The sequence below is a fragment of the Barbatula barbatula genome, assembly GCF_947034865.1.
Source record: "Barbatula barbatula genome assembly, chromosome: 5".
Lineage (NCBI taxonomy): Eukaryota > Metazoa > Chordata > Actinopteri > Cypriniformes > Nemacheilidae > Barbatula > Barbatula barbatula.
This window is the reverse complement of record NC_136769.1, coordinates 15,340,641-15,368,519: the sequence shown is the minus strand read 5'-3', so window position 1 is coordinate 15,368,519 and position 27,879 is coordinate 15,340,641. Positions and strand designations below refer to the sequence as shown.

Sequence of the window (27,879 nt, the reverse complement as noted above, 5' to 3'; positions counted from 1 at the left end):
TGCCTGTAGGTATCCTCCTTCTTTAAGGCGTATTTAACGGGATCACTATCAAGGACTCTTTGAAACCACCTGAAGCGGATCTGTACTCTCAGCACAAATGCACACTGTGTAATAAACCCGTGAAAGCCACTGCGTTAGGGAACACTGAGACATCGTCTGATCCTGAATCCGACTTTTCAATTTAATTTTTTTGTATGAACGTCACTCCTATGAAAAAAGAATGTTATTGATGCATCGATTGTTGTGGGTATTAATATTCTTCTCGACAGAAGGTAAGCCATACTAACTATTAAACATCCGCGTGTGTGCTTCTTTTAGATCTAAAATAACCATTTTTAATAAGGCCTTTCTATTTTATAGACAAACCCATTGATATGATTTGACTTAAGATGTTGCGCCACGATGTTTAAGGACCATGGACAGTCTCGTGCTTCATAATTCATAATATTTCCACGTTTTTTAATAACAATGCTTTTAAAACAGTCAAAACATTTGCCTGGCAACATCAAACAAACGTTAGACACGTTTGAGTCATGCGTTGAACGACTTTGAGCGCGGAGATTAGGCGGAATAACAGATGAAATGCACTATTAACGTCTTATATATTAACTTGTAAGCTTTTGTAGTCGAAGTTTGTAACTATTCGAAGTTGGGAATGTCCCAAAATCTTGCGAGTTTGCGGCATCATTGGTAAGCATGATTTTGTTCTTATTTATCGTCACGCTCCGTCATACATTACACAGTTGAAGACCTAGTTTGTTTGCAAACCTTCATTTAAAAGTGTTTTACAGTTTGGTTTCATGCTTGTCATTTTGATGAAGGTTTGCGGGACTGGCTGTATCACACACACGCACGCGCGCACGCACGCGCGCACGCACGCACGCACGCACACACACACACACACACACACACATTCATGCATGACTTTGAGACACTTGAATGTTCATTCACCCACACTTGCTCGTGAGTCAGCAATTGGGAATAGTGAACGTCACATTGTTTTGAGTTTTGTACCTAAACAGTATCAAATGTCATATTTTGTCTTTCAGGGAAAGTGCATTTGTGTTGCAGCATTGAACCTGTTGGTCTATCTAAGTAGAGCAGTCACTTGATAGGCTACTCCCTGATATGACTCCCTGATAAATCAAACATTCAACTCAAATGTCAGTTTATCAAAACAGCATTATGTTAGACCTAAATTAACGCATAAATGACAACGAGTCACCAGGAATCAGGAAGCAGTTCTGTTAATACCAGTGTGAATGTCACTGAACGTATTAAAAAGGACACACGTCACATGGCCGCCGTGCAGCCCCAGGGCTGTTTGTGTAACTTATAAAGTTAATAGTCTAACTGTGTGTTTAAAGTTCCAGGACTAGGGTAGAAGAATAGCCCGAGTAATAGTCTGACATCAGGTCTAGATGTGGGCAGATTGCCCGACCCCCTAAATATAGAAATAAAGTGAACTACGGAATGACAAGATGGTAGGCTTTAAATAACATGTTTTGTAAGAGAAGGGAGCGAATACAGAACGGCAAGTCAGATGAGATGAAAGAGACAGGAAATGACATTCACATGTGGAAGTGTGTCAGGGAAAAAGTGTGTGCGCCTGCGTGCATGCATGAGAGATTCTTTCCTCAACAACGTTCTAATAGGTTTAGTAAAGCGTGTATTACGTTTATTGGCCAGATATGTATGCATGTGTTTATGAATGAGATAAAGAGTACATACTCTAAAATACATAAATGGACAACTAGACTTAGGCAGAACATGGAGGTACAGATATGTGGGCAGGAGCTTTGAGGATTGTAAAATAACCCTTTGTTATCCTTTGTTTTGAAGGGTGCTGTAATCCAGACAAGCGCTGTAATGCTAATCTGTGTATTTGATGGATAAAGAAGGTCTTTAAAGTAGTCAATGTAGTTCATAAAGGCTGGTTTCATATCAATTGATCGTTCTGAACCTAAAAAAAGGGATGCTTGATAGTTTTTATATTCTCTTCTCTTGGATTAGACTTGTAAATCTCTATTTAATTGGACAGCATACGCTGGCTTTGCTTTAATTGGATATGATAGAGTGCGAGTTGGTCTTGTGGGTCCTAGCGCAGGAGTGCTGCTCATGGGAACCATCTGTTACCTAAGAGCCATTTAGAGCTTTGTAAGCCCTTATAAGCAAGATAGAGTAGGAGAGAGTTTATGACATCATAATGGGCTCTTACATTGTCTCTCCATGGCAATATTAACCAATTTTAGGGACAAAGAGGAAGTCAAGTGAAGCGAAAAAAGGTAATGGGTCGAATACTGTAATGTGGAGGCTGAACAATTAGGCAGATGAGTTATGTGTAATTGTGTAATGCTTGTGTGAAAAACAGAATGTTAGGATGTTGTGAATGGTTTCCAGGGCCTTGCTTTGTGGTCACTAACATATTTTAGGAAATTGTCAGAAAGTTGTAATGTGGTTGCAGTTTTGAGTCCAGTCCCAAATTATATTGTTTTCTTGAAACATGATCTTTCAAACATGATCCTGATTGTTTCTTTCTGACTAACTGAGGGTCAAAACAAGCCAATGTAGATTTAGATTCATATAAGTTTTGGAACATCATAATACTGATTAGGGCATGCTAAAAGAGGAACACAATGAGTGGGAAAATATGTTAGTGCCATGCAAGAGAACAATGAAAGATAAGATAGAGGAACAACAAGGCAAGAAGTAAGGGACAGTGGCTAAATTACAAAAAATAAGTGGAACACAGTTTTGACTTTTGTAAAAAGTCTGTTGGTGTTGTTTATACAAAGTACCCTGTAAAAGTGTGTGATATCATTGTGTACAGACTGAAGGGTTCCATAACGCTCCTGCTGAAATAACCGGGAAGTTGTCAATGTCATTTCTTTAACAATCATTTTTAAATATTCCTCTGATAAGGATCTGAATCGAAAAACACACGTGTATTTACAATCATTATCTACAGTTCTGCTTTAGCTTGAAAATATGTCTCGATCCTTTTTTAGCACTGTTGACACTGCATTTGGGTCAAACTGCACCTGCTACAGGTGCATAGTTAGAGCTGTCAATTAATAAAACATTTATTTTGAACCTAAGTAGTTAAACAACCTGAACTCAACAATCAAAATATCAACAATTCCTAAGAAAAGCCTCAAATGATAAAGGTCTCTTATTAATCTTGAGTACCAGGTGTAAGAAGGTTACTTTTAAAATTATTTCACTACAGATTACAAAATACATGTGTTATAAAGATCCATAGAAGGGAAGGAAGGAGCCGGGAACCGGCGGAAATTCAAACAATAAAACTTTAATTAAATCAAATAAACAAACACGGAAGTAAAGAACAAAAAATAAAAAATACACACAAACTTAACAATGTCTGGGCCCGGTCCTCTCTCGTCAACAGTCCTGCCAGTCATCCTTTTAAGCTCCCGATCTCCTCCGTGAGAGATGCGGGACCGGTGCGCGTACAGCTGATTGCATTTATCACTCACGCCACCGGCCCCGCCTCACAGCTCTCGTCCCGCCTTCCTCACCACAACATGCTTTAAAAAGTGATGTGTAATGTAATTTCATTAGATAACATACGTTTTGTGACTTAATCTAAATACTTAAAGGGGGGATGCAACAGTGTTTCATGCATTATGACTTATTTACAAAGTTAAACATGCAGGCTGCTCATGCTTAACATGGTCAACTTGTTAAAAAACGAGTTGGACGTATGATGTAGTATTTCTGTGCTTGATACACTCCCCTAGCACTCCAACTTGATTCGGAAAGGTTTTTTATAAGTCTGGATCCCTGTTTTGTCAAAATGATCCTATTGCTTTTCTCCTGGAAAAGCACGACAAGGCGATAGAAAGAGCTCGCCCACGCGCCAACCGCAGAGCGAAACCCGCTTTCCATCAATATTGTCTACGCTCCATCAAGATTGCCTGTGCTGTGGGCCTGCAGCTGTCTGCAGCTTGTTATCTTGCGATAGTTTAGGTGTGTCTGTTTGTTCACTGCATTTCAGTGATGGATGTTATATAAACTGTGGATATAACACTTAATTTGCGTACGTGCAACACGTACGTGCATAGTCTATCAAAAAATACAAAAATATATAGTCAATCAATAGTTATCCAGGGATAGTGCCATGATGTAGGGCAGGCTATTGTGTGCTCATGATTTGATTCCTCCCCCCACACACCCCAAGGACGTCATGTTTTTCCGTAAATAATCGTACGGCTGTATGTATCATTTATAAATGCGATCAAACCAAATAATCTTGGAAGATACGAAGTATGCAATACTACTCTATCGGTACGCAAGATTAATATGAGATCGGCAGAAACTACATGTGTTATGGCAGCTTTAAGAATGCTTTGGAATACTAATAAGTCTCAAGTCTACTTTATTTATAGAGCCCTTTCCATACAAAGTAGACCAAAGGACTGTACAGTAGTATTACATAAAAAAGGTACATAAATCAAAGGGCATCACCAAACAGAGGACTTGGCTTTCCTCTGCCTATTATTTTAAACAACACCAGTTTTACAATTTTCCCTCATTGGAAATTATAGTCCTTAATGGGAATGTAGAGCATTGCGTTAGTTGTGCAAAAGGTGGTAGGTTAAATTCCTTTGGAACACATACTTATAAAAAAGGACTACAGCACGAGCACACAATACATCGTCGCATTATCCCTGCACATATCCCTGTTGATTCCCTATAAGTTCGCTTTACACTCTCTTGCTCCAGCAGGTTGAGGTGTGCGCATGCTCCTTCTCCCGCTCTCCCTGGTTGACACATGGGCGTGCTCTTTAATTTCGCTCCTGTTGAGTCGACACGTGGGCATGCTTTTCCGGGAGAAGTGTCAAAATAATGGACTAAGAAAAGTTGTTACATAATGGAATTTCATGTTGGAAAAAAACTTTCTGAAGCCTATACGAGCACTGGGGGAGTGTATCAAGAATAGAAATACTACGTCATACGTTCAACTCCTTTTTAAACAAGTTGACCATGTCAAGCATGAGAAGCCAGCACGTTTAAAGAAGTCAGAATGCATGAAACACCGTGGCACCTCCCCTTTAACATATTTAAAGGTGCCTTAAGCGATTTCTAAAAACTTCTGTTGATATTTCAAATCGACGACCAAACAAACACGCCCCATCCTGCATTGCTCTGCCCTCAAAATAAAGAATGTGCAACAACACACACAGAACAGATGTTCAGCAAATAATAACAAAATTGTTTTCTTTAAATGCTTATTCAAATTTTCTATAGCGTTTCTTAAAAATCACTTACTGTACCTTCAATTCCCAGACATGACAATATCTAAGTGCTGTGTCATTTGTAGGCCCTTAAAGGAATTGATAAAAACAACTTTATGAAAAAAAACTTCTTTACACTCACTATCGTGACCAATGGAATTAAAAGGGTATATAAACAAAGAATTTAATTTAGCCATTGATGTGAATGGAGAAGTTCATTAAACAGAGAGAAACGAGCAAACAGAACGTCAGAGAAGGTGACGCATGCTCTTTGTTTGCAATAGAGAAAATGAGCAGTAGTGTGTGTGCATGTTTCATATAGAGTGCCAGCATGATAGATGATTGTGTGAGTGTGTGTTTATCTGTGGGATGGCACGTCTGTGGGAGGTGGAAGTAAAAGTTGTAAGGTTTTCCTGCTGCCTGGTGTCAGTGTTTGCTCCTTTGAAGTAGTGAGCCATCATTGCAGAAGGTTTCAGCCTCAGGGCTTTATAGATCTCCCTGTCAACCCCCACGATTCGCACACTCTGGGTGCCTGTGTATGTAAGTGCATTGTCTAAAGAAGTATTCTTGTGTTTAATATGAAAACTGCAACAAATATTCTAATTAATAATAGTATAAACAATATTGAAATGTTTTTATATGGCCAAACTTTCAGTGAATCTGCCACTGTAGGTATTTTTTGTGTGTCAGGGAGTAAGACAAGCTTCAAGGTCATTTTATACCTTTCACACACACAGTTTAGAAATAGAGGCTCTACTGTACCAAGCAATGGTGGAATTTGATTAGAGGAGATGGTGTTGAGACATTGGCTGCTCTGGTAACAGGACAGGAGCATTTAGTCTCCTTTTGCCCCAAATTAATGATTACTGTCAACATGTTGAAAGTTTAGGGCAACCCCAACAATGAGCTCTCTCTGAAGTCTGGTACTCTTTGATTTGACTAAGGCTATTAGTTACACAACTAGAAATGTATTGGTGACTTGGGCCGTTTCTCAATATGCTTTCTTCAGCTGTGTCCTTGTGTTCTCGCTCTACGTCATCAATAACGTCAAAGTCCGGTTCCAATACTCAAGAGCAGACAATTCATGAAAGTACCTGGATGTGTCCTCAATTTCAGGCACGCATCGAATGCAGCCTTACGCGCATATTGAAGTCCCAGAGGTCACTACGGCGCATCCATCCAAGTTCATTCTTTATATAGTGTTTATATTGATGCTTAATTCAAATATAAATGTGAAATCAACCAAAACAACATTTGCTTATAGAAATGATGGACCATGACTTGACCTATGCTGTGGTCAGTAGTGATGTGTTATGTGCACTTTGACCCAATCAACCTCAGTCTAACACAGTTTCCTGTGTGTGCTGTGAGCTGAAACTGGACCCGATGTAACCCTCTCCATCTGGATATACTCTGCTTCTGGAAAGGATTAGCAAGTAGTAGGCTTATCACCACGAGTATCCCCACAGCCTTGTTTATTCTCAATCGCACATGCTGCATTCACCAAAACCAATGATGTTTGTGCACAAATTACACTTTGTTTTTATTGGGGGTGTGTCAAATATATAGGACAACTGAATTACTCAGATGTTTTTTTTTGGTGTATGTTTTATAATGGTGTATAAGGATTTCACATAAAATACCCAAACTGACATATTGTACAGAGCTAGTAATTATTAAAATAAGTTTTACTCCTTGTTGGTTCCATATTTCCTCTTCTGATTTGCCCACAGTGCCTCTAGTGGATCTTATAAAGAAGTGTTTATGGTTAAACAAAAACCTTCTCAGATATCAGCAGTGCATGAAGGATTCGTTTTCGCATTGTATGGAGTTCATAGGAATTATACATCTCATAAATCAGAATTGATTTCATATTAAAATCTAGAACCCAAAACACTTTATAGTAAAATGTACTTTAATTACTAAAACATTTTACTAAAGATATAAATTTTTTATTTACAAAAATCACTTATTGAGCAGTTACATAAAAACGTTACACAGATTCACAATGATAAGTTTATAATATTGATTAATTATTTGAGCTGTCATGACAGATTTCACGTAAAGTTGTCCAAAACAACCTGCAATTTTATGTTTAAAATAGAGATGGCAATAGAGAGCAAAAATGTGCAAATTTCAGCTTTATCAAAAACCTGCATTTAATTCAATTCTAGGAACACAGTGTCCGAAATCACCCACCATACCCTCATTTACTATACCCTACATTAGTTCCTCAATATAGTCCACTTGAAGGAGCGGTTGATGTTTAACTAAACTTCACATTTTCCACGATACTTAAACAACTGCACACTAACTATAGTTTTTTGGTGGGGGTGTGGTGGATGAAGGTAATAAATTAATTACTGGGCCGGTATGTAAATGTCATTATGTTATAAATGTTATAAAATGCAAATTATTATTATCCATAACCAATTTCTGCAGTATTTTCTGTGTATGTGCCAGTTTTTGATATTCTGAGTAATACCAAAAGTAAACAACAGCAGTAACTTTGGCTGACAGCTGTATCGTATGAGTGCATTGAAGTTCATTTTTCTTTTGTGTGTGCTTTGGTTGCTAAGCAATAACGCCATCAGACCACTGCAGGTGATATTTCTATATCACTGTTTGTTCTTGAAAAACAACAAAACTTCTTACTAGACATGATGTGTACATTATAGAATTTGGTGTGTAAGTACTGCACTAATTAGATGCTACATGGGATTGTAGGACAGTCACACTAACAATTGATATTTTTCTCTAGGATTATACAAAATGCTGCATCGTGTAGCGCCTGACAAATTGTTATTGTGTTTTCACAGCCTTGGCCAATGATTCAAGCACAGTCACATCTATGTCCGTATCCATAGACACTGTTTCATCCACCCCAATTTCGACTACCACACATCCTCATACATCAACAGTGGGAATCAATGCAAGCCCAACCACTAATACAAACTCAGCAAACACAAATAATTCTACAACAAGCTCAACTACTATTAGCTCTACTGGCGGTAAGAGAACTTCTGACTTCTTCTAGTAAAACTTCAGCTAGTTCAATCATAACTCTTCATTCTCCTAGTCTGGGATTCTTATAAGAAATAACATCAAGAGGAACATCAGACTTCATTTTGTTCAAAAATAGCTTCAGCATCACCACACCTGCTCCACACAAATGTGGGCCAGTCTATGAAAACCTAGCCGTAATCATTTTAATTTGTGATTTACTGTTCTTAACATAGACTCATCCTACATAATATAAATAAATGTAGTCATTAAATGGTAGTCTGCAGGTATGTAGAAGCATTTTAGTCTGTGTTCAAACAATCATTGAAACTTTGCATGTGCTTCTGAAAACAATGTTACCAAAACAGACATGATGTGTACATTATAGAATTTTGGTGTGTATGTACTGCACCTAATTAGATGCTACATGGGATTGTAGGACAGTCACACTAAACATTGATATTTTGTTCCAGGATTGTATGAATTTGCTGCTTTGTGTAGCGCCTGACAAATTTGTCCGTGTTTTTACAGGCTTGACCAAAGTGGTTACAAGTGCAACCACATCTATGGCAAGTTCCTTATCCATAGGCACGACTGCTGTTTCATCCACCCCAAATTCGACTACCACACATCCTCATACATCAACAGTGGGAATCAATGCAAGCCCAACCACTAATACAAACTCAGCAAACACAAATAATTTTACAACAAGCACAACTACTATTAGCTCTACTGGCGGTAAGAGAACTTCTGACTTCTAGTAAAACTTCAGCTAGTTCAATCATAACTCTTCATTCTCCTAGTCTGGGATTCTTATAAGAAATAACATCAAGAGGAACATCAGACTTCATTTTCTTCAAAAATAGCTTCAGCATCACCACACCTGCTCCACACAAATGTGGGCCAGGCTATAAAAACCTAGCTGAAGTCATTTTAATTTGTGATTTACTATTTTTAACATAAACTCATCCTACATAATATAAATAAATGTAGTCATTAAATGGTAGTCTGCAAGTATTTAGAAGCATTTTAGTCTGTATTCAAACAATCATTGAAACTTTGTATGTGCTTCTGAAAACAGTGTAAACAAAAACATCTACATTGCTCAGCTTGTGCTGTTGCTTATTCAATAACCAAATTATCTGTCCACCGAGTACAGGGACCGCCACAACTCCACCTGAATCTGTGAATACCCCATCCGAAACCACAAGTCCACCTTTATCTACATCAAGGAACACAACAAACGATCCTGCAACTCCATCAGGAACCACCACTAATTCTTCTGTTATCACATCAGGTCATGCCACAACTCCACCTGCATTTGCAACTACTGCAGCCAACACCACAAGTCCACCTGTATCTACATCTGGAAATGCTTCTGACCATCCTACACCAGTTACAAATCCTCCTGTTACCACATCAGGAACTGCTTCAATTCCATCCTCATCTGCAGGAGAAATTGTCACTAGCCCTTATTTCAGCACATCTGTCAACACAACAGTTGTTGTCACTACTGCCAGTCTGATTACTCCAGTCAATGTCACGTCTACATCAGGAAACCCTGCAACTCCACTCATAACTTCCCTAAGCAATCCTACATCTCCCCCCTTTACCACACTTGTTCAACCTGTAACCACACCAGGCAACACAACGCCATCCCTGCCTGTTCCAGTCAATGCAACAACCCCCACTCAGCCTACACAAGGTAATATTACAAGTGCAACCATAACAACACCAAGCAATGCCACTAATCTACTCATACCAACATCAGGAAGTGTCACTAATCCACCGCTAACATTTCCTCCACTAACCACACTAGGTAATGCCACTGTCTTACCTACAACTTCTTGTGGCAATGGTACGACACCTGCTACAGTTGACCCTCAAACTACACCAGGCAATGCCACATCTCCAGCACTGAGTACAACAAGCAGTTCTAAAGTTCCACCCACTGTAGCACCAGGCAATACCACAACTCCCACACCACTTACTAACCCAGGCAATGTAACTGCTCCTTCTGTTACAACCCTATCCCCTATGACAACACCAGAAAATGTCACAACACCACCCATAAATACAGCAGGGAATGCTACAACACTACCCACCAGTACACCAGGAATCACTACAGCTCTGCTCTTCACAACACCAGTAAACACTACCACACCACCCCAAAATACACCAGGAAACACAACTGCACCGCACATCACTACACCAGGAAATGCCACTACATCACCCATCACTACTATAGGAAACAATATAACACAATCCCTCACTTCACCAAATGCATCCCCACCACTTATAACTACACCAGGAAATGCGACCACACCGCCTATAATTACACCAGGAAATGCCACTACATCACCCATAACTACTATAGGAAACAATATAACACAATCCCTCACTACACCAAATGCATCCCCACCACTTATAACTACACCAGGAAATGCGACCACACCGCCTATAACTACACCAGGAAATGGTACCACATCGCCTATAACTACACCAGGAAATGCCACAACACAACCCATAACTACTATAGGAAACAATGCAACACAGCCCCTCACTAGCCCAGGAAATGATCCTACACAAGGAAATGCTACTACATCAAACACAACTACATCAGGAAATACTACCACAGCACTTACACCTACACCAGGAAATGCTACTACACCAACCATAACTACACAAGGAAATGTTACCACACCACCCATAACTACACCAGGAAATGCTACTACACCAACCATAACTACACAAGGAAATGTTACCACACCACCCATAACTACACCAGGAAATGCTACTACACCAACCATAACTACACAAGGAAATGTTACCACACCACCCATAACTACATCAGGAAATGCTACTACACCACCCATAACTACACAAGGAAATGTTTCCACACAACCAATAACTACCACAGGAAATGCCACCACATCAAACATAACTACACCAGGAAATAATACCACTCCACTTATAACCACTATAGGAAACAACACAACACAACCCCTCAGTACACCAGGAAATGTAACCACACCACCTATAACTACACAAGGAAATGCTACCACAGCACCCATAACCATACCAGGAAATTCTACCACACCAAACATAACCACAACAGGAAATGTTATCATAACACCCATAACTACACCAGAAAATGCTACCACACCACCCATAACTACACAAGGAAATGCTACCACACCACCCATAACTACACAAGGAAATGCTACCACAGCACCCATAACCATAACAGGAAATTCTACTACACCAAACATAACCACAACAGGAAATGTTATCATAACACCCATAACTACACCAGAAAATGCTACCACACCACCCATAACTACACAAGGAAATGCTACCACACCACCCATAACTACACAAGGAAATGCTACCACAGAACCCATAACTACACAAGGAAATGCTACCACACCATCCATAACTACACAAGGAAATGCTACCACACCACCCATAACTACACAAGGAAATGCTACCACAGCACCCATAACCATACCAGGAAATTCTACTACACCAAACATAACCACAACAGGAAATGTTATCATAACACCCATAACTACACCAGAAAATGCTACCACACCACCCATAACTACACAAGGAAATGCTACCACACCACCCATAACTACACAAGGAAATGCTACCACACCACCCATAACTACACAAGGAAATGCTACTACACCACCCATAACCACACCTGGAAATGCTACCACACCAGAAAATGCTACCATACCACACACAACCACACCAGAAAATGCTACCATACCACACACAACCACACCAGAAAATGCTACCACACCAAACACAACCACACCAGAAAATGCTACCACACCACACATAACTACACAAGGAAATGCTACCACACCACCCATAACCACACCTGGAAATGCCACCACACCAAACACAACCACACCAGAAAATGCTACCACACCACACACAACCACACCAGAAAATGCTACCACACCGCACACAACCACACAAGGAAATGCTACCACACCAAACACAAACACACCAGAAAATGCTACCACACCACCCATAACCACACCTGGAAATGCTACCACACCAAACACAACCACACCAGGAAATGCTACCACACCAAACATAACCCCACCAGGAAATGCTACCACAACCCCCATAACCACACCAGAAAATGCTACCACACTACCCATAACCACACCAGAAAATGCTACCACACTACCCATAACTACACCAGAAAATTCTACCACACTACCCATAACTACACCAGAAAATGCTACTACAACAAACATAACTACGCCAGGAAGTGCTACCACACCATCCATAACTACATCAGGGAATACCACTACACTGGCAAACGCTACAACAGGAATTACTACCACAGGCAATTCTACTACTAGACCTACTAACCCAACTAACACCACAACCCCGCAAGGTGTGTTGGAATGAATGTGCTGTGTATCTGTGTGTCTGTTCATGTAGTGAGGGTTCTCACAAGTGCCTTTTATACATTTTCTTTTTATTTATTTATTCTAGCTACTTGTCCTGCAGTGCCTTGCCCAGCACTCAGTGTGTGTGTGAATTCCACCTGTCAGTGTTTGGCAGGAACCTTGTTTGTCAATGGTGCTTGTATTGTAAGTAAGTGTCAAATGTGATGCCCGTCGGTCACATTTTCTCTCCCTCACATAAGACCACACACAGTATGAGGCTTATTAGTATTCAGAATTTTCATTCTCTTAACCGATGTAACCAATTAAACAAGTTTTCTCTTGTTCTTACGAGATCTTACAAATAGACAAAATTAGCTACACCATAGAACAGTTTAGTTTTAGCCATGAGTTTGTGTTGGTGTATATGAGTTGACCAGTGTTCTAATATGATATATGTAATATACCTTTTTAATTTTCGGGTCAACAGTTCTTCTACATGGATATAGAGTCCTATCGTAAGAATTGGTTTGCTTTAATATCACACTCTTTTAACATCAAACTGTTCTCACAACCTGTTTATTTGCAGCCAAAACCTTCCCTGGTATACTGCGTGTGAATCGCACTTTTAACAGGTCTATGAATAATCCCCAATCCATGGAATTTAAGCAAATTGCAGAGGAGATCATCTCTGCGGTAGGTCACAAACTTAAAACTAACATATATTAACATAAAGTACAATATGAGTTGAGTACATTTCTAATATTTTAATGTTCTGTATAGAAGAATATAGGCTGTTTGTTTATATTGTTTTGGCAGTATATAGGCTTTAAAAGTTAAACATAAATGTAAATAAAGACTCATTGAGCTGCCTTTGAGTAAATAGTTTCACTTCCAAAAACAAATCCATATCCTGGATCAATATCCTTCATATTCTATTACTCTATATCATCATGCTCTCCTCCTCTTTTCTCCTAGGTAAATACGGCTATGCGTAACCATTCAAGCTACATTAACAGTGTGGTTCTTAAGTTAGAGTAAGTAGCACTTCCAACTGTGCTTGACTAAAGCTTTCTAAATATTAATTATAGTTGCCAGTTTCTAATCTCTGTGTAAATATTTCCAGGTCCGGTAGTGTAATAGCTACAGTAAACAGTTTCTTTGAAGCAAATTCTCCAGTTACCCAGAAAACATTTTACCAGACTATAAGTGAAGCTATAAACAATTGCCGTACACAATCCTGTGTTCTTGATGGTGCTAATTACAATGGTGAGTAACACATGACCTCTCACTATCAATCCTAAGGTGAATACATGAACTATACATTTGCAGCAGATGTTGAGTAGAATATTTATTTAGCATGTTTTAGTATTTCTAGCCCTATTTATAACCCCAAAGATGTAGTCATAGCAAAATGTATGTAGTATAGATGTTTGTTTAGGGTTTAATCTTGCATAAAAAGTTAACTTTTAAAGATATTTGTTTAAAAAATGGTATCTGGTTATAAATGTTCAGTTTGTTGCATTTTGTTCAAACGTTTGTGTCTATGCCAGTATTATAAGTTAAGTTAAATTAAAGTTTAACATGCAAATGTGCTATTAATTGGAGTTATTAGTTTTGATTTGAGTTTATTCAAGTTTTATTCATATTTTAAATTAGCTTTTAATTTTGTATCTTTAAAAAATCTTTGTTCAGCTGACAAAAAGTTTGAAACCCCTGCTTTAGATGATAAGGGTTTCTGCAGCTTGACATGCTGCTTTCCATCTTATACTATTTTATCATCTATTTACCAACCAAATCATGTGAAAAAGCATGTTATTAAACCCTGTTATTTAACATATACGTAAACGTAAAAAATATGTGAAAACTGTGTGGAATTTCTTTTATAGTGATAGGTAAAAAGAGACTAAAATGGTGGCCAGTTAAAGGACTTTTAAAGGACTAAAGAATATTGTCTTTTACCCTTTTGATAGTAACCAGCCTGTGTGTGCAGTCACCTGCTCCTTGTGATGACACCTCGACATTTTGTGCCACGGACGATGGTTTTGTCAGCTGTTCCTGCAGAGCTGCCTATGTACCCAATCCTTACCAGAGCAGGAGCTGTGTAGGTGAGTGACTGTGTTTGCAGTGAAGAAACACAGATGAAGTGCAGTTTGGGGGCAAACAATCAATTGTGTTTGCCTTTGTATTGTCTATGGCAAAATATTGATGTATTTTTTTTAATGATGTAAGAAATGAAAAAAATGTCCATCTAATTGAGCTCATGCTCATGCTTTTTATCTTGTTCTCTCTCACTTTATTCCTTTCATAGTCTGCCCCGGCGGCAAGAAAGCGGAAGCAGGGGGCTGTGTTCCGTGAGTTTTTATTTGTTATTAATGTACATCACCTCTCAGACATGTATGCAAACTGTGTGTGTTTGTACACAGAGGTCGACAGAAATTCAGTGGTTGAATGCATGACATGTATGTGTAATAGAAACTACTGCCCCCTTGTGTCATGACAATATTGGGTCATCACAGTTTTCATGCAAACCTTATACATTTTACATTTATTTACCTTTTTTAGATGTCCGTTTGGTTATTCTGGATTCAACTGTAATGACTGTAAGAATTCCTTTTTTCATTCATTTACTATTGAAGCGGTCATTTCAATTCATTCATTACATTGCTGCTTGTATTGAAAAACTGAGCGTGTAGACATGCATGTGTATGTACATAAAGTATTTGTGTAACTATCTTTGTCTCTCTGTCTAGCCTCTCTGTTGGCTCTAGTGGTAGTGGCGTGTGTCTTAGGGGGAATTCTGCTCATTGTCATTTTGGTTGTTCTCATCTACATGTGTGTGACTCATAGGTGAGTGTTCAACTTACAGTACTCATGCATGAAACCAGCCAATCAGACCGGAACTGGTCATTTCAGCCAGCACTTTTAGTTTGCAATATGCATCGGCTGATCAGTGTGGTGAGGTGTCCACTTCAACTGAGACCTGTCCAGCGCTCCGACCTGATGACTGTGTGTGGTTGTGTTTCCAGAAGGGGGAAGTCTCAGGACAGTTATTACAGCACTCCATATCCTGTTGAGAACATCCAGTCCACATGGTCCTCGCAGGGTATCACCTCTATTCCACGTGCCACTCTGGCTTCCAGTTCCAGCAATAATGCCGGTGATATCTCTCTGGAGATGGCGGAGGGGGCCGGTAGGAAAAGAAATGGCAACGGATTGGTGAGTGCTTCGCCTTCAGTTAAAATCTGCATGAATTAACCATTAGTTCACATTTCAGCTACATTTATCTTTAACTTACAATGGGTTAGTAATTCATGTTCTTAAAAATACATTTAAGCATGTTTATTATTATTCATTATAATATTGTTATTATTATTATTATTAATAACATCTTAAGAAGAGGCTTCCATTCAAATCCAAATCTGGGACTTTGCTTTACTGAAGTGCTTAGTAGTACTTTCTGATAAAGATTTTGTTTTGCTAACAAAGATCAACTATGTATGTATGTCTCTGTAAGCTTTGTAAATATAACAATGTTAACATTATTCTCATCTTAAATCTAAATCAAATTTGCCCACTGTTAATAGTCTGTACGTTTCATATATAACTCCTCTTATATCTTGTCTCATACTAACACCAATAACAGTGTCACAACAGTAAATTAATCTCACTAACGGATGCTAATGAATATATTTTGAATCAGAACTAAGTCCATGACCGAATCTATACTCTGTTTGCCAAGCTGACTTCTGACGTACTGTATTCCTATTTAAACCAAAGTTCAGATTAATACGATTTTCTTCCAAGTATTACTTAAATAACGGACTTTAAGAGATGCTGTCCTACTTAGGCCACACACAAAATAGGTATTGTATTCCAGTAACAGAACAACTGCAGTTTGCAGTTAACATGAGGTCAAGGAAGACCAACAGAGCCTTAATTGAGAGTTCACCCAAAAATGTAAATGTACTCGCCCTCTTGTCTTTTAAAATTTGTATGACTTTCTTCTGCAGAACACAAAACAAGACATTTTGAGAAAGTTAAACAATGGAGGTACCCATATACTGTATGTACAAAACCAATGCAAGTCAATGGATACCACTGTTGTTCATTAACCAGCATGCTTCAAAATATCTTCTGTGTTTTGATGAAAGAAAGTCAAACAGGTTTGTAATGACAAGAGGGTAAATAAAATATAACAGAATTAAGATTTTTGAGTGAGCTATCAATCTAATGCTTGGAAAATATTCTCTACATATTTCGTTTGTAATTTTGTACATTTTTAGTCACGGTTGTAAGTCACAGCTTGGTATTATAGAGTTTTGTGATCAGCTAGTTCTTAAACAAACCTGTGTGTGTGTGTATATGTGTGTTTGTGCATGTTTCGTCATGTTGTGTATGTGATATCCTGTATGCTTGGTCTTGCATGATCCCCCCTCACATCATGTTCTATGACTGTAGAAGATTAGAGGAAAGGTAAGCCTGTTCCCTCTAACTCTCCCAATGATGAAAAACTGTGTCAATAACATGTGTGCTGGTTTGCACTTTCAAACTCGTTTTTCCTTCAGAAGGAATATTCCAGGATAAATGCAACTTAATTTCTATGCCACTGGTGGCAAAAAAGTTTTTCAGAACGGTTTTGAATATCGTCCGTTGACCTAAAATACTGTATGTCATTGTTGTCCATCAGTGTTGCTGTGTTGGTCAAAAAATTTGAGCAATGCATGCAGTAGTTGACATGTTGTGTGACATCAACAGTAAACCTGCCAATCCAGTACAGGTTTCCATTAACATAATCACAAATGTGGTGGGGAAGACCGCAGATTTTCTGGCAGTAGATCACAACAAGAAGTTAATACAAAACGAACCAGCACAGGACAGAAAACACAAGGGCATTATATAGGGGAACTAACAAGGGAAGATAACAATGGGCAGGTGTGGGAAATGAGACACTGATGGAAAGCTAACGAGGAAACGAGAGGGGCGGGGCCAAAGACTAGACCGGAGAGAAAGCACATCATGTCGTGACCGACAAAAATGTGTTTTTCTCCACACCAAACACGTTGCTCTGTCATGATTCTGCCACTAGACTAGAAAATCAAGACAAAAGGAGGCAGAACCATGACTAACATAAATTTCATGTAGTGTTACACGATACTACTGAAGCCAATGCCTGCTGAGGACGAACTCAAATAATTACGAGTGTAAACTTCTAGTTTAAATAGTATTTTATCCAGAATATTCCTTCGGTATTTATCTTTACACTTTGTGACTGTACGATTCTCAAGTGCTTAGATTTTGATCAAACAAGGTCTATATGCCGTGGTGAGCTTTGCTTGTGAATATAACCAGTTTATTTATGGTGGTTAGTGATTGAGAATTTTCTGCATGCTGGTATTTAAAGAGTATTTGGATGGGAGCGTGAAGGGGTTGTGTTGTTTTGTTTACCTGCATGTGGATAATTCGGAGTGTCACCTCTCCTGCAGACGGGCTCATATGATCTCGCAACAGATGACATGAGGACCTTTAAAGGGAAAAACCCATCACGGTACTCGTACTTGGTGGGTCAGGAAAACCCCTACTACCTGGATGGAGAGGAGAGGAGAACCACATGAGGACGGATGGAAGGCTGGGGTACAGAAAAAGCATGTTAGGGAATAAGAATAAACAGTGCAATAAAGCAACATCATAAAAGGCCTTGGATCAAAAAGTAGAACTCTTCATGTTTAAGTTTAAATTGTCAACATTCAGATGCTGATTTTTTTTAAGAATCTCTCACCCAGGAAATGCACGCTTCGTACAAATGCATTAATGATTGGGTTATACTTTTACACAGCATGCATGAGAGCAGTGGAAGATGAGAGCAGTGGACATGTTGACATTTTTCTTTATTAGTTTCTTTTTTTATGTTTTATTATTGCACCGGTCATTTTTTCGTTCTGACTTCTTGCAAATGTTACTTCTATAGAAAATGCTTTGTTATGAAGGTTAAAGTGTTCAGAAAACATTTGAAGTTTACAACCAAAGACACGTTATTATGAAGAATTTCAACAAATGTAATTTATTTAGCTAACCTTGGGTGTAGGGACGGGGAGTGACGTTCTGCCAACTTCTAAACTTTACTTTGTCGCTTGAGCAGTGAGCATGTTTCATCACACAGTGATAACAAATATATTATGTGTGTTCGTGTGTGTTTTTATCTTTTGAGATGATGTCTACCAGAAAGGTCTTAAACTCTCAGTTTTAAATAATTGGTTTTATGTCAGGAAGATGCATGTCAATAGAAATTCTCTGTGCCTGAATGTGATGTTGTTAATTGAATAGGAGATTTATGCAATAAAAAGGAGCTTTTAAAGAGGCCCCCTTTCGTAGTTGTGCCAATAATTATATTTATTCAAATCAAAACATGTTGTCTGTTGGTTCATATTTACTCATTTATGTTCTACTGGGCTGTTTTCTGTATGTGCAGGCTTTTGTTAAAAAAAATTATTTTGGAACGAAGTTATCATCTTATTCTGTATACTAAAAGGAAATAAACCAAAGATGTAGTTGTTTTACATTTATTATTCATTAGGTTTATGTTTTTTTTGTATATTACACACATGCACATGCAAACTCTTTCTTTCTTTCGTTACAAACTCTCATATGGCCTAAAAAGTCAAAATGAACTTAATTTGCATTAAGGTTCAAATCCTTTCTGAGACTGCTGTGCATGTACGTGTAACATGAATCTCATGTAGGTTGGGTTTTTCTGTTTTGGTGAAGAACAATAGGCCTCCAAAACAGAGCTTCCTAATATCTCTTAATTGTAGGTTTTGAACCTGACAAAGGACACATTTTTCACTCTAGAAAAATCAAAGTATTCAAAAAATACTTTGAAATTGAATTTTTCGAGCAATTCTGTTGTGTTTGAATTTTTTGAAAAAAATTCAAAGTATTACTTATTTACTCAATAAATAAATGTTTCCGTAAATTACAAACAATTATTTATCAGACAGGTCAGGGTTTAAGCTTTGCATCCAGCCCATATGCCGATGCACAGGTGTTGTATTCATTGATTCATTTATTGATTTTACTATTCTGTTTCTGTTTGTTTTCTAGAAATGTATTGTTGAATTGTCCTAAATAAATTTAGTTTTTTTGCCTTGTAAGATGTAAAATCTGTAGAAAAATAACGTTAATTATATGTAAAGAAGGTTACATTTCGTGCATAGTCTGTATTATTGCTTTTGATGCAATTATGAATTGATCATTTCTGCCCATGACACAGACCAGTCACTTGTAACGAAGACAACTATAACTGCTTGATTGTAGGCTCAAAGTTAAGGTTATGTCCCATTTAGAACACAGAATCTACAAGTTGTAACAGTTTCAGGTCTAGCTACGAAACAGGTTGTTAACATATAAAGATGTGACCTTACGTTCCCTGTATGCGTGTGTGGTGACAGAGGGACACTTGAAAATCTTTTCCTCACAGTCAGATCCTGGGTAACAGATGTCTCTGAATAAATTAAACAGAGGTCCCATAAACAGCCCTATCAACCCTATGACCCCTGCAACCAGGATAAGGAGCTCTGACTGAAGAATGAGCATAATTATAACTGCAATATACTGTTGCAGGGGACCACATGGCCATATCAAAAACACATGCACACAAATTGTTTAAACCTATAAGCCTCTGATTAGTTTAAAAAGGTTCACGCTCCCTGCAATTTAAAGCCTAAACAGACTTAAGCTTTAAAAAAGTCATCTGTATCTCAATTGTATCTGTAGATATGTGTTTTGTTTTCTGCCCCTGCGTCTTTTACATTCTCATTATTGCATCGCCTCATTTTAGCTCAATTTAGGAAATGGAAATAGGTTTCAATGAGCATCCAGTGTGCTTCAATGAAAACAATAACATCTGCACTTTTGTATCAAGTTAAGTTTGTGTTTTGTTGTTATAATCATTCTGCTTTACATAGATTGATATTTTCACTTTGTTCCTTCACTTCACTGCTCATATATTCAATGCCGATTTAATCCACCCGGTTTAATCCACCAACGCAGAGCAGAACAAAGGAGCATAAAACTCACATAGGCTACACACACATATATAAATAAGCTCCCTTGAAGAGTGTGTATGGGGGGGATGGGAGCGACTATGCTCTTTTTCTGAGCTGTTCAAGTGAACGCAATTATTTGTGGGGTGGGGTGGGGGGGCTCATAACGCCCACCTGCTTCTGTCTCTGATGACATGAGGAAAGCAGGGAGAGAGATACTAGCTGGAGGAGAGAAAAGAGGAGGTAGGAGGAGGGAGATGATGTGCATGGGAGGGGGTTCGTTCAGTATATGTGTAGAAGAGAGAGGGAGGGAAAGAGAGAGACTGGGGCGGTAGCTGGAGGAAGAGTCGCAGTAAAACGGCAGCCTTCTATATCATATATCCAGCAACACTGGAACAGAAAAACAGACACAGAGCCAGAGGTAGGCTGCTCATTTCTTTAACACGCACAGGCTTCAATAAAGCAGATATAAAATGAAACGCGGCTCTACAGTGTGTGAGATCATGTGTGACTGTGTGTGTGTTTGTTGTTAAGTACATCATCTACTGGAGGGCTTTATTCTTTCTACGAGTCAACCGATGACATATGTGCAGATCAGCAGCACTGCAGATGGAGGAGGAGAGAGAGTCAAAGGAAGAGAGAAGCGGAGAGTAATGGACAAACGGAGAGAAATGTATTAGGCATGTGAGCTGAGAGAAAGGCCGGTGATGATGGAGATAGAGCACGCTTCTCTTATGGCTGTTATTAGAGCAAAATATGCAAAGCTGTTTTATTGATGGTGGTAGCTGTATGTTTGTCTGAGATACATGCATGTCTGTTGCATTGTGGGCGGGTGTGTTTGTGTGTGCGTGTGTGTATGTTGACAATGCAACAATCTACATGAAATGGAATTAGGTCATTGCGAGAGGAATTCTGATGGTCTGGATGTGTTAAAAAGATGATGTAGGTTTAGAGAAAAGCTGTGTGCGCACAAAACAAGTTTAAGTTTGTGTCTTGCCAACAGGCAGTTGAACTATTAGTATTTGCTTTGGTATGTATACCAGCACAGTATTATGATTGTAAAGTGCTGCCTGCAAGCAACTATTTCACACAACTAAATGAAAGTAGCACACTGCTTTAAATATAAAGAAATGTACTGAGACTCACAATAGGCAATTCTGTTGTGATGTTCGGTGCTTAGGGTCATATTATTTTCCATAAATCCCAGTTTTCAAATTTGAAATTTCCAATCATCTCATATATGCAGATTTATGTCAAGCTCTGACTGGATCAAATTGATCCTGTTGGATATTAAACGCTATAACAATCAAAGTTGTGCATCTCTTCTATGAATTCCATTTATTTTAAATAAAGAAGAAAACTGGTGTATATTGTCAGTTTATATAGGCAGATATTTTCTTGAACATGGTCTTGTTCTCCTCCTCTTCTCATTCTATAAGTGTTCCTCAGACAGGATGCAGACAGACAGCATCAATCTCTTAACTACATTACATGTTTTATGCACTCTTACATAATATTTTTAACGTAAAAGAAACAGTTTGTCCTATTTTCAACATACTGTACATGTTATAAGGTACATCAAACAGAAGTATTATTTAGTGATGACTCTGTGACATAAAAATAACTTTAAGGCCAATGAGGTTGCATGAATAAAGGTTGTGTTGTGCGTTTGAGGCTTCCTCAGATCCAAGCTAAAAAAACGAAAGTGCTCTAAGCTCTTCTAGACAGAAAATAGGACACATAATGACGTGTCCGTGTTTTTATGCATAAATATCTCGCTTGTAAATAGATTGCATTTCTTATACATACAGTTATCGTGATTCATAACAACTACGTTTCAGAAAATAACAGACATCAGTGCAGCACACACACAGTCTTTCACAAACACACCTCATACCCCTGTGCATTGTCTCCACAAAGCTCTTTTGCAAATTACATCATTACCAGAGCAGCAGGAAGTGGGAATGACATCATCCTCAGAGCAAGTGTAAGTGGTTGTGGATTCCCTGTCTGATTTCTTAGGATGGATTTATTAGTTTATCTCTCACATTCTCGCTCCTCAAACTGAATTTCATGTAAGGCATTATATGATTAAAGTAGCATGTAGCTGTCCATCCATAGAGTATCTGTCTGGCAACATTTTAATCTACATTTACATTTATACATTTGGCAGACACTTTTATCCAAAGCGACTTACATTGTATTATCCTATACATTTGTTTCTAAGTATGTGCAATCCCCTGGGATTGAACCCTCGCGACCTTGGCGTTGTTAGCACCATGCTCTTACCACAGAGCTACATGAAAGCTGTATTCTAAGCTGTGTTCTTATGCATGAAAGTATGATCGTATGTTTTTGTGTTAACAATGCCAAAAAAACTATAATAAAGGCAGCTGTTTTCATCGACTCTTGTAGTGTTTGATCAAAAATAGAATATTTATGCGGAAATACATAATTAAAGCTTTCTACAGCATGGTTCTCTGATGGATCAGTGTTTGTGAAAAGTTTCACTGTTTTCTTAGAAAGTGACATCTCTAAGTTGCTTCGGGGGAAGGAAAGTGCATTTTATGTTCCTGCTGTGGCCTCCAGCACCCAGAGAAATAGCATCACTCTTCTCATCCAGCCACTCTCTCTAATCTTTCCTGGCACTTTATCATAGCGAAATATTCCATAATCATATCAAGGCAATGCACACTCAGTTCCCTGAGATGAAATTTAAGTAATATACTTAAAAGTAACAGGATATTGATCTACCCATCCATTGCAAGTGCCTTGAGAAAACCTGGATGAGATAGATGGAGGATGAAAAATACTCTGGAAAGACATAAATAATAATGATCATGTTTAGACCTTATAGACTATTGACAGTCTACAAGAAGAAAGTGAACTTTGATTGCATTCATTAAATTACATTTATTGTACTATACTCTACTGTACTGTGGGTAAAATGCTCTCCTTCCTTCTTAAGTTTATCTAAAGTTACGTGTTGAGTCAGGATCAGAACACGAAAAAACTTGTTCATGATGCACTTTATGCATAAAATCCTAAAGAGTAAAATTACTCTATTCTTATCTGCTGCTTTCTGTCTGTCTTCGCATGTACAGTATGGGTGCATAATCTGTAGTAATGATTGCCTTTCTTTTAGGCCAACCTGATCCATGAAAGAAGCTATGCCAGTCCTCTCTGCTGGAGCAGGTGAATATCACACATGTGCACAGACACACTTATGTAGTATATGTTTCATTGTGGACACTTGCTAATCTCATCTAGGGTTGCATGAGACGCTCGCCCTGCTGACCTCACAGCTGCGTCCAGATGCCAATCACAAAGAGGACATGGTCTTTCTCAAGGATGTCTTTAGCGAGAGGAGTCTCGGCTATCTTATGAAGGTGTGCAAATTGTGTTCTTGAGTCCCCCACTTTATGTTCATTTTCCAAACCATACATTGTATATTTACTCCATGCATTATTGTCATTAGGTTATGTTTGAAAATTTTCATGAACAATTTTTCCTTTTGTATCTAGTACCTCAGAATTGACATATTTTTGAAGGCTTAACCCGCAAGTAAGTGCCGTCCTGTTTCCCTCGACCGAAAGCCTATGCATTTTTCTCATAGACTTTTGGAAGACTACTTTTGAAGCCGAAATACAATCGGCAGAAGTAAAAAAAAGCCTACACTAACACATGGCTCCCCATGCGGAGACTCAGAGATGATTTGTATGCAAAACCCGTAAGCGAGTTAAAATTTTTGGACTTCCGGTTCCATTGCTTCGAAGTCTATGTGTATTTGTAAATCGCCCGAAATAAGGTCTGTGGTAAACAAACCTAAGAATATTTTCACATTTTATTCTATGACATTTAACACACCAGTTATAACCCACTTATTTTATTTTTAATAGCCTTTGCAAAAAGTTGAAAAGTTGATATAGAGCGACCTTAAGTGTAGTGTGTTTACAGCATCGAGTTAGCTTATTAATGCTGCTGATTGTATCTTGGCTTCAGTAACAAATGTTATGTTCATTTGTAAAGATTGATGGACATATCGTGTAAAAATCATAAACCTTTGTTAATCAAAGAGCTTATTTTTTCAGATTTTCCAAAAGTCTACGGGGAAAAATGCATTTAGCTTTTGGTCGATGGAACTAGCGCTCACATCCGGGTTAGCCTACAAAATACATCATCTCTGAGTTACTGGATTCATGTGCATTGTTTCTGCTAGATCCATGAGAAGTTGCGACAGTATGAAAGGCAGAGCCCCACCCCTGTTCTCCACAGCGCCTCCACTCTAGCAGAGGATGTAAGTGCTGTCGCAGGAAAGATTCATGTAATCTTATTCAAACTTGCCTTAACTTTGGCTTGGCGACTGCTCTAAAGTATTTTGGTTTTGGTCTACACATTCTGATTGGCAGGTGGCAGAGGAGTTACAAAGTGGACCAATGAGTGTTGAGGAAAAAGAGCTTCTGCATCTGCTGACATCACCTCATCTCAAGGTACAAACACCTTCATAACTGGTTTGGTGGCTTTGTGATGCATCTTAACAAACAAAATAAAAAATATATAAATCTGTCCGTGTGTTCAGCAGTTCATAGTCCTTGTTTTTAGGCAGTTTTGACGGTTCATGACACAGTGGCACAGAAGAACTTTGACCCTGTGCTTCCTCCACTGCCTGATGACTTTGAGGATGAGCTCGATGAGGATTCTGTCAAGATTGTGCGCTTGGTAAAAAACAAAGAACTGAGAGGAATTACATTTGCAAGAATATGCAATGGCTTTTCTCAAATTATACAAACAAATAAGAGAAATTCAGATAGTTCAACATGGTGTTCTCTGTTGTTAACCACCATGGTGTTATGGTGTTATTCTGTGTTTCCCTGTAGTTTCAGCTTCTCTCTCTTTCTCTCTCTCTCGATTTCGATATAAGTGTGCTTTATTGGCAAAATGTATATTAGTATTGCCAAAGCATTTACAGCTGGGCTGCCTACAATTAGTGCAAGTATGTAATAAACGAAAAGATAGATAATATAGTAATCTGATAAAATAAAGTGTGATGTATGTAGTGCAACCTTATAATATATGTAAATACATAAACATTTACATTTAGGCATTTGGCAGGCGCTTTTATCCAAAGCGACTACATAGAATTATCCTATACATTTTACATAGGTATCTGCAATCGAACCCACAACCTTGCGTTGGCAATGCAATGCTCTTACTACTGAGCTACAGAAAAGCATAAAAATAGAAATAGAGTATAGTTTAATCAAAGATTTACAAAGCTGAATGTACATTTAAGTAGTAGAAAAAAAGGGGATATGATAATATAATGTTATGCACATATATTGGAAACATCCGGTCAGGGCAGATTAATTGTTTTCTGTTTTGTTGTGACAGGCAGACACATATTGTGCAGCTAAAACACAGCAGTCCTTGTTTTCTCCTAACAGATACAGCAGTTTCTGATCGTTCGACAGACTTTCAAACGTCCATCTCAATTTTGTTGAGAACACAGTGTGGACACAGTCTCTGGTCCTGTGGCAGCCATTTTTGTCTGTGTCTGCCTGTCACTATAGAGAGTTTATGTCCACTGAGTCTGTTTCTTATCACATGGCTCTTATTCTTTATCTGTCACTGTGTACAGATAGTTTGCAATACTGTATTCTCTCTTTAGGGCCAAATAACATTGCATTAGACTTTGTTGTTTTGTTTGGGTTTCCCAATGAGTGATGTAGTTTTGTTCCATTTATGTTGTAATTTGGTTGAGTCTGATTTTGTCAGCATTGTTGTGGTTGAGAGCATCAATAGATGTTCTGACTGAAACATCAGGACTGAAGCTCTGGACCAGCTGACAGAGAGAATTTGGTTATTTGCTGGTCTTGTGTTGTTTCAGGGCTTTATAATGATATAAAAATCTCTCCTCTCTCTCTCTCTCTCTCTCTCTCTCTCTCCTCTCTCTCTCTCTCTCTCTCTCTCTCTCTCTCTCTCTCTCTCTCTCTCTCTCTCTCTCTCTCTCATCTCTCTCTCTCTCTCTCTCTCTCTTCTCTCTCTCTCTCTCTCTCAGGGAGCCACAATTCGTCGGGATGATTCACAGGGTCTGTGGTTATAGCACGTATTATGAAGGGAGGGGCTGCAGACAGAAGTGGTGAGTGACACCTCAAGGCATGTCTTTAATATTTCATTCAGTTCATGCTGGAATCCATAATAATCTTTATTCAAAACTTTTTCACTTAAGATACTTCTAAAATATATCCATGCTGCCCGTCTGAAACCTCGTATCTCCATATTCACAATTTGTATTTTTTGATAATAAATTATTATTATCAGTCACCCTTTATGTTTGACACTGGGTTTTGCAAATATCTAACCAGTAAAAAGTATTAAAAAGTCAGTATTTCATCATTTTAAAAGTACAGTGTTTTTTTCCATTTTCTAAAAACAACGGTTTTGGACATACAAGGTCTCAAAAGGACATCAGTGAAATAAAAACAAATAATAGCCTTTGTGTGTAACAAAAGAATCTCGAGACACTTTTGATCTTTGTCTCTATTATCGTATCTGATCATCCCACAATCCCTTGCCTCTGTGCTATTCAGCAGGTATGCTTATTTTCAAGCAAGCGTGTCTGCTGTAATGACACATAGCCCATCTGTGTGGTCAAGCACAGTCCCCCAGTGACCCAATCAAGAGATTCAAACTCACTTACCACCTGACCACAGCTGTCGCCATAATCCATCCTCCAGGCTGTTTGTATGTGGTGCTTCTCGCTCATTAAAAATGTATCCAACTGCTCATATCAAGCCTATTATGATTGCACAGCAGGTATGACTAGAATGTGTAAAAGGCAGTCTGTAAATCTGCTTTCCTCTCTCCATAGGTCTAGTGCATGTAGGTGATGAACTGAGAGAGGTCAATGGTATTTCTGTAATGAACAAGAGGCCAGATGAGATCAGTCAACTGCTGGTAATATTTTACTTCTGGACATCTCATAATCATTTCCATTTATTGTTATAATAACCAAATCAATTGAGTTGTCTTTCCCTAGTCTCAGTCTCAAGGATCTATCACATTGAAGATCATCCCAGCCATCAAAGAGGAAGACAGGCTGAGAGAGAGCAAGGTAGGTAAAGGACTACTGAAACAGACAAAACCCCTCACTTAGTGAAA

The 27,879-nt window shown here is 38.5% G+C and overlaps 2 protein-coding genes across 6 annotated transcripts in view; both read left to right on the top strand.

Moving 5' to 3' along the window:
* The first annotated feature begins 71 nt into the window (after positions 1-71).
* On the top strand, positions 72-19,825 carry LOC306893756 (uncharacterized protein). 5 transcript variants are annotated; one of them, XM_079455780.1, is made up of 16 exons: positions 72-272; positions 8,078-8,269; positions 8,793-8,999; positions 9,421-9,966; positions 10,081-12,684; positions 12,786-12,887; positions 13,266-13,372; positions 13,655-13,713; positions 13,803-13,945; positions 14,650-14,784; positions 14,988-15,030; positions 15,242-15,279; positions 15,430-15,526; positions 15,706-15,895; positions 17,138-17,152; positions 18,163-19,819. In XM_079455780.1, exons 1-16 carry the CDS (start codon positions 221-223, stop codon positions 18,289-18,291), a joined length of 4,659 nt encoding a protein of 1,552 aa, XP_079311906.1. In that variant the 5' UTR covers positions 72-220; the 3' UTR covers positions 18,292-19,819. The 5 variants fall into 5 exon arrangements, 4 of the variants coding, with proteins under 4 accessions (XP_079311906.1, XP_079311907.1, XP_079311908.1 ...); XR_013786620.1 differs by lacking the exon at positions 17,138-17,152 and having other exon boundaries at positions 12,786-12,883; positions 18,163-19,824; XM_079455781.1 differs by lacking the exon at positions 17,138-17,152 and having other exon boundaries at positions 18,163-19,825.
* Positions 19,826-23,876: 4,051 nt separating this feature from the next.
* mpp3a (MAGUK p55 scaffold protein 3a) overlaps positions 23,877-27,879 on the top strand; it is a gene marked incomplete at both ends in the record, with an annotated part of 9,750 nt that continues 5,747 nt past the window's right edge. The window contains 9 exon segments of the mRNA XM_079457744.1: positions 23,877-23,913; positions 23,989-24,107; positions 24,938-25,015; positions 25,128-25,208; positions 25,321-25,458; positions 26,777-26,798; positions 26,801-26,857; positions 27,590-27,675; positions 27,758-27,836. Coding sequence (XP_079313870.1) covers positions 23,877-23,913; positions 23,989-24,107; positions 24,938-25,015; positions 25,128-25,208; positions 25,321-25,458; positions 26,777-26,798; positions 26,801-26,857; positions 27,590-27,675; positions 27,758-27,836 — 697 coding nt within the window.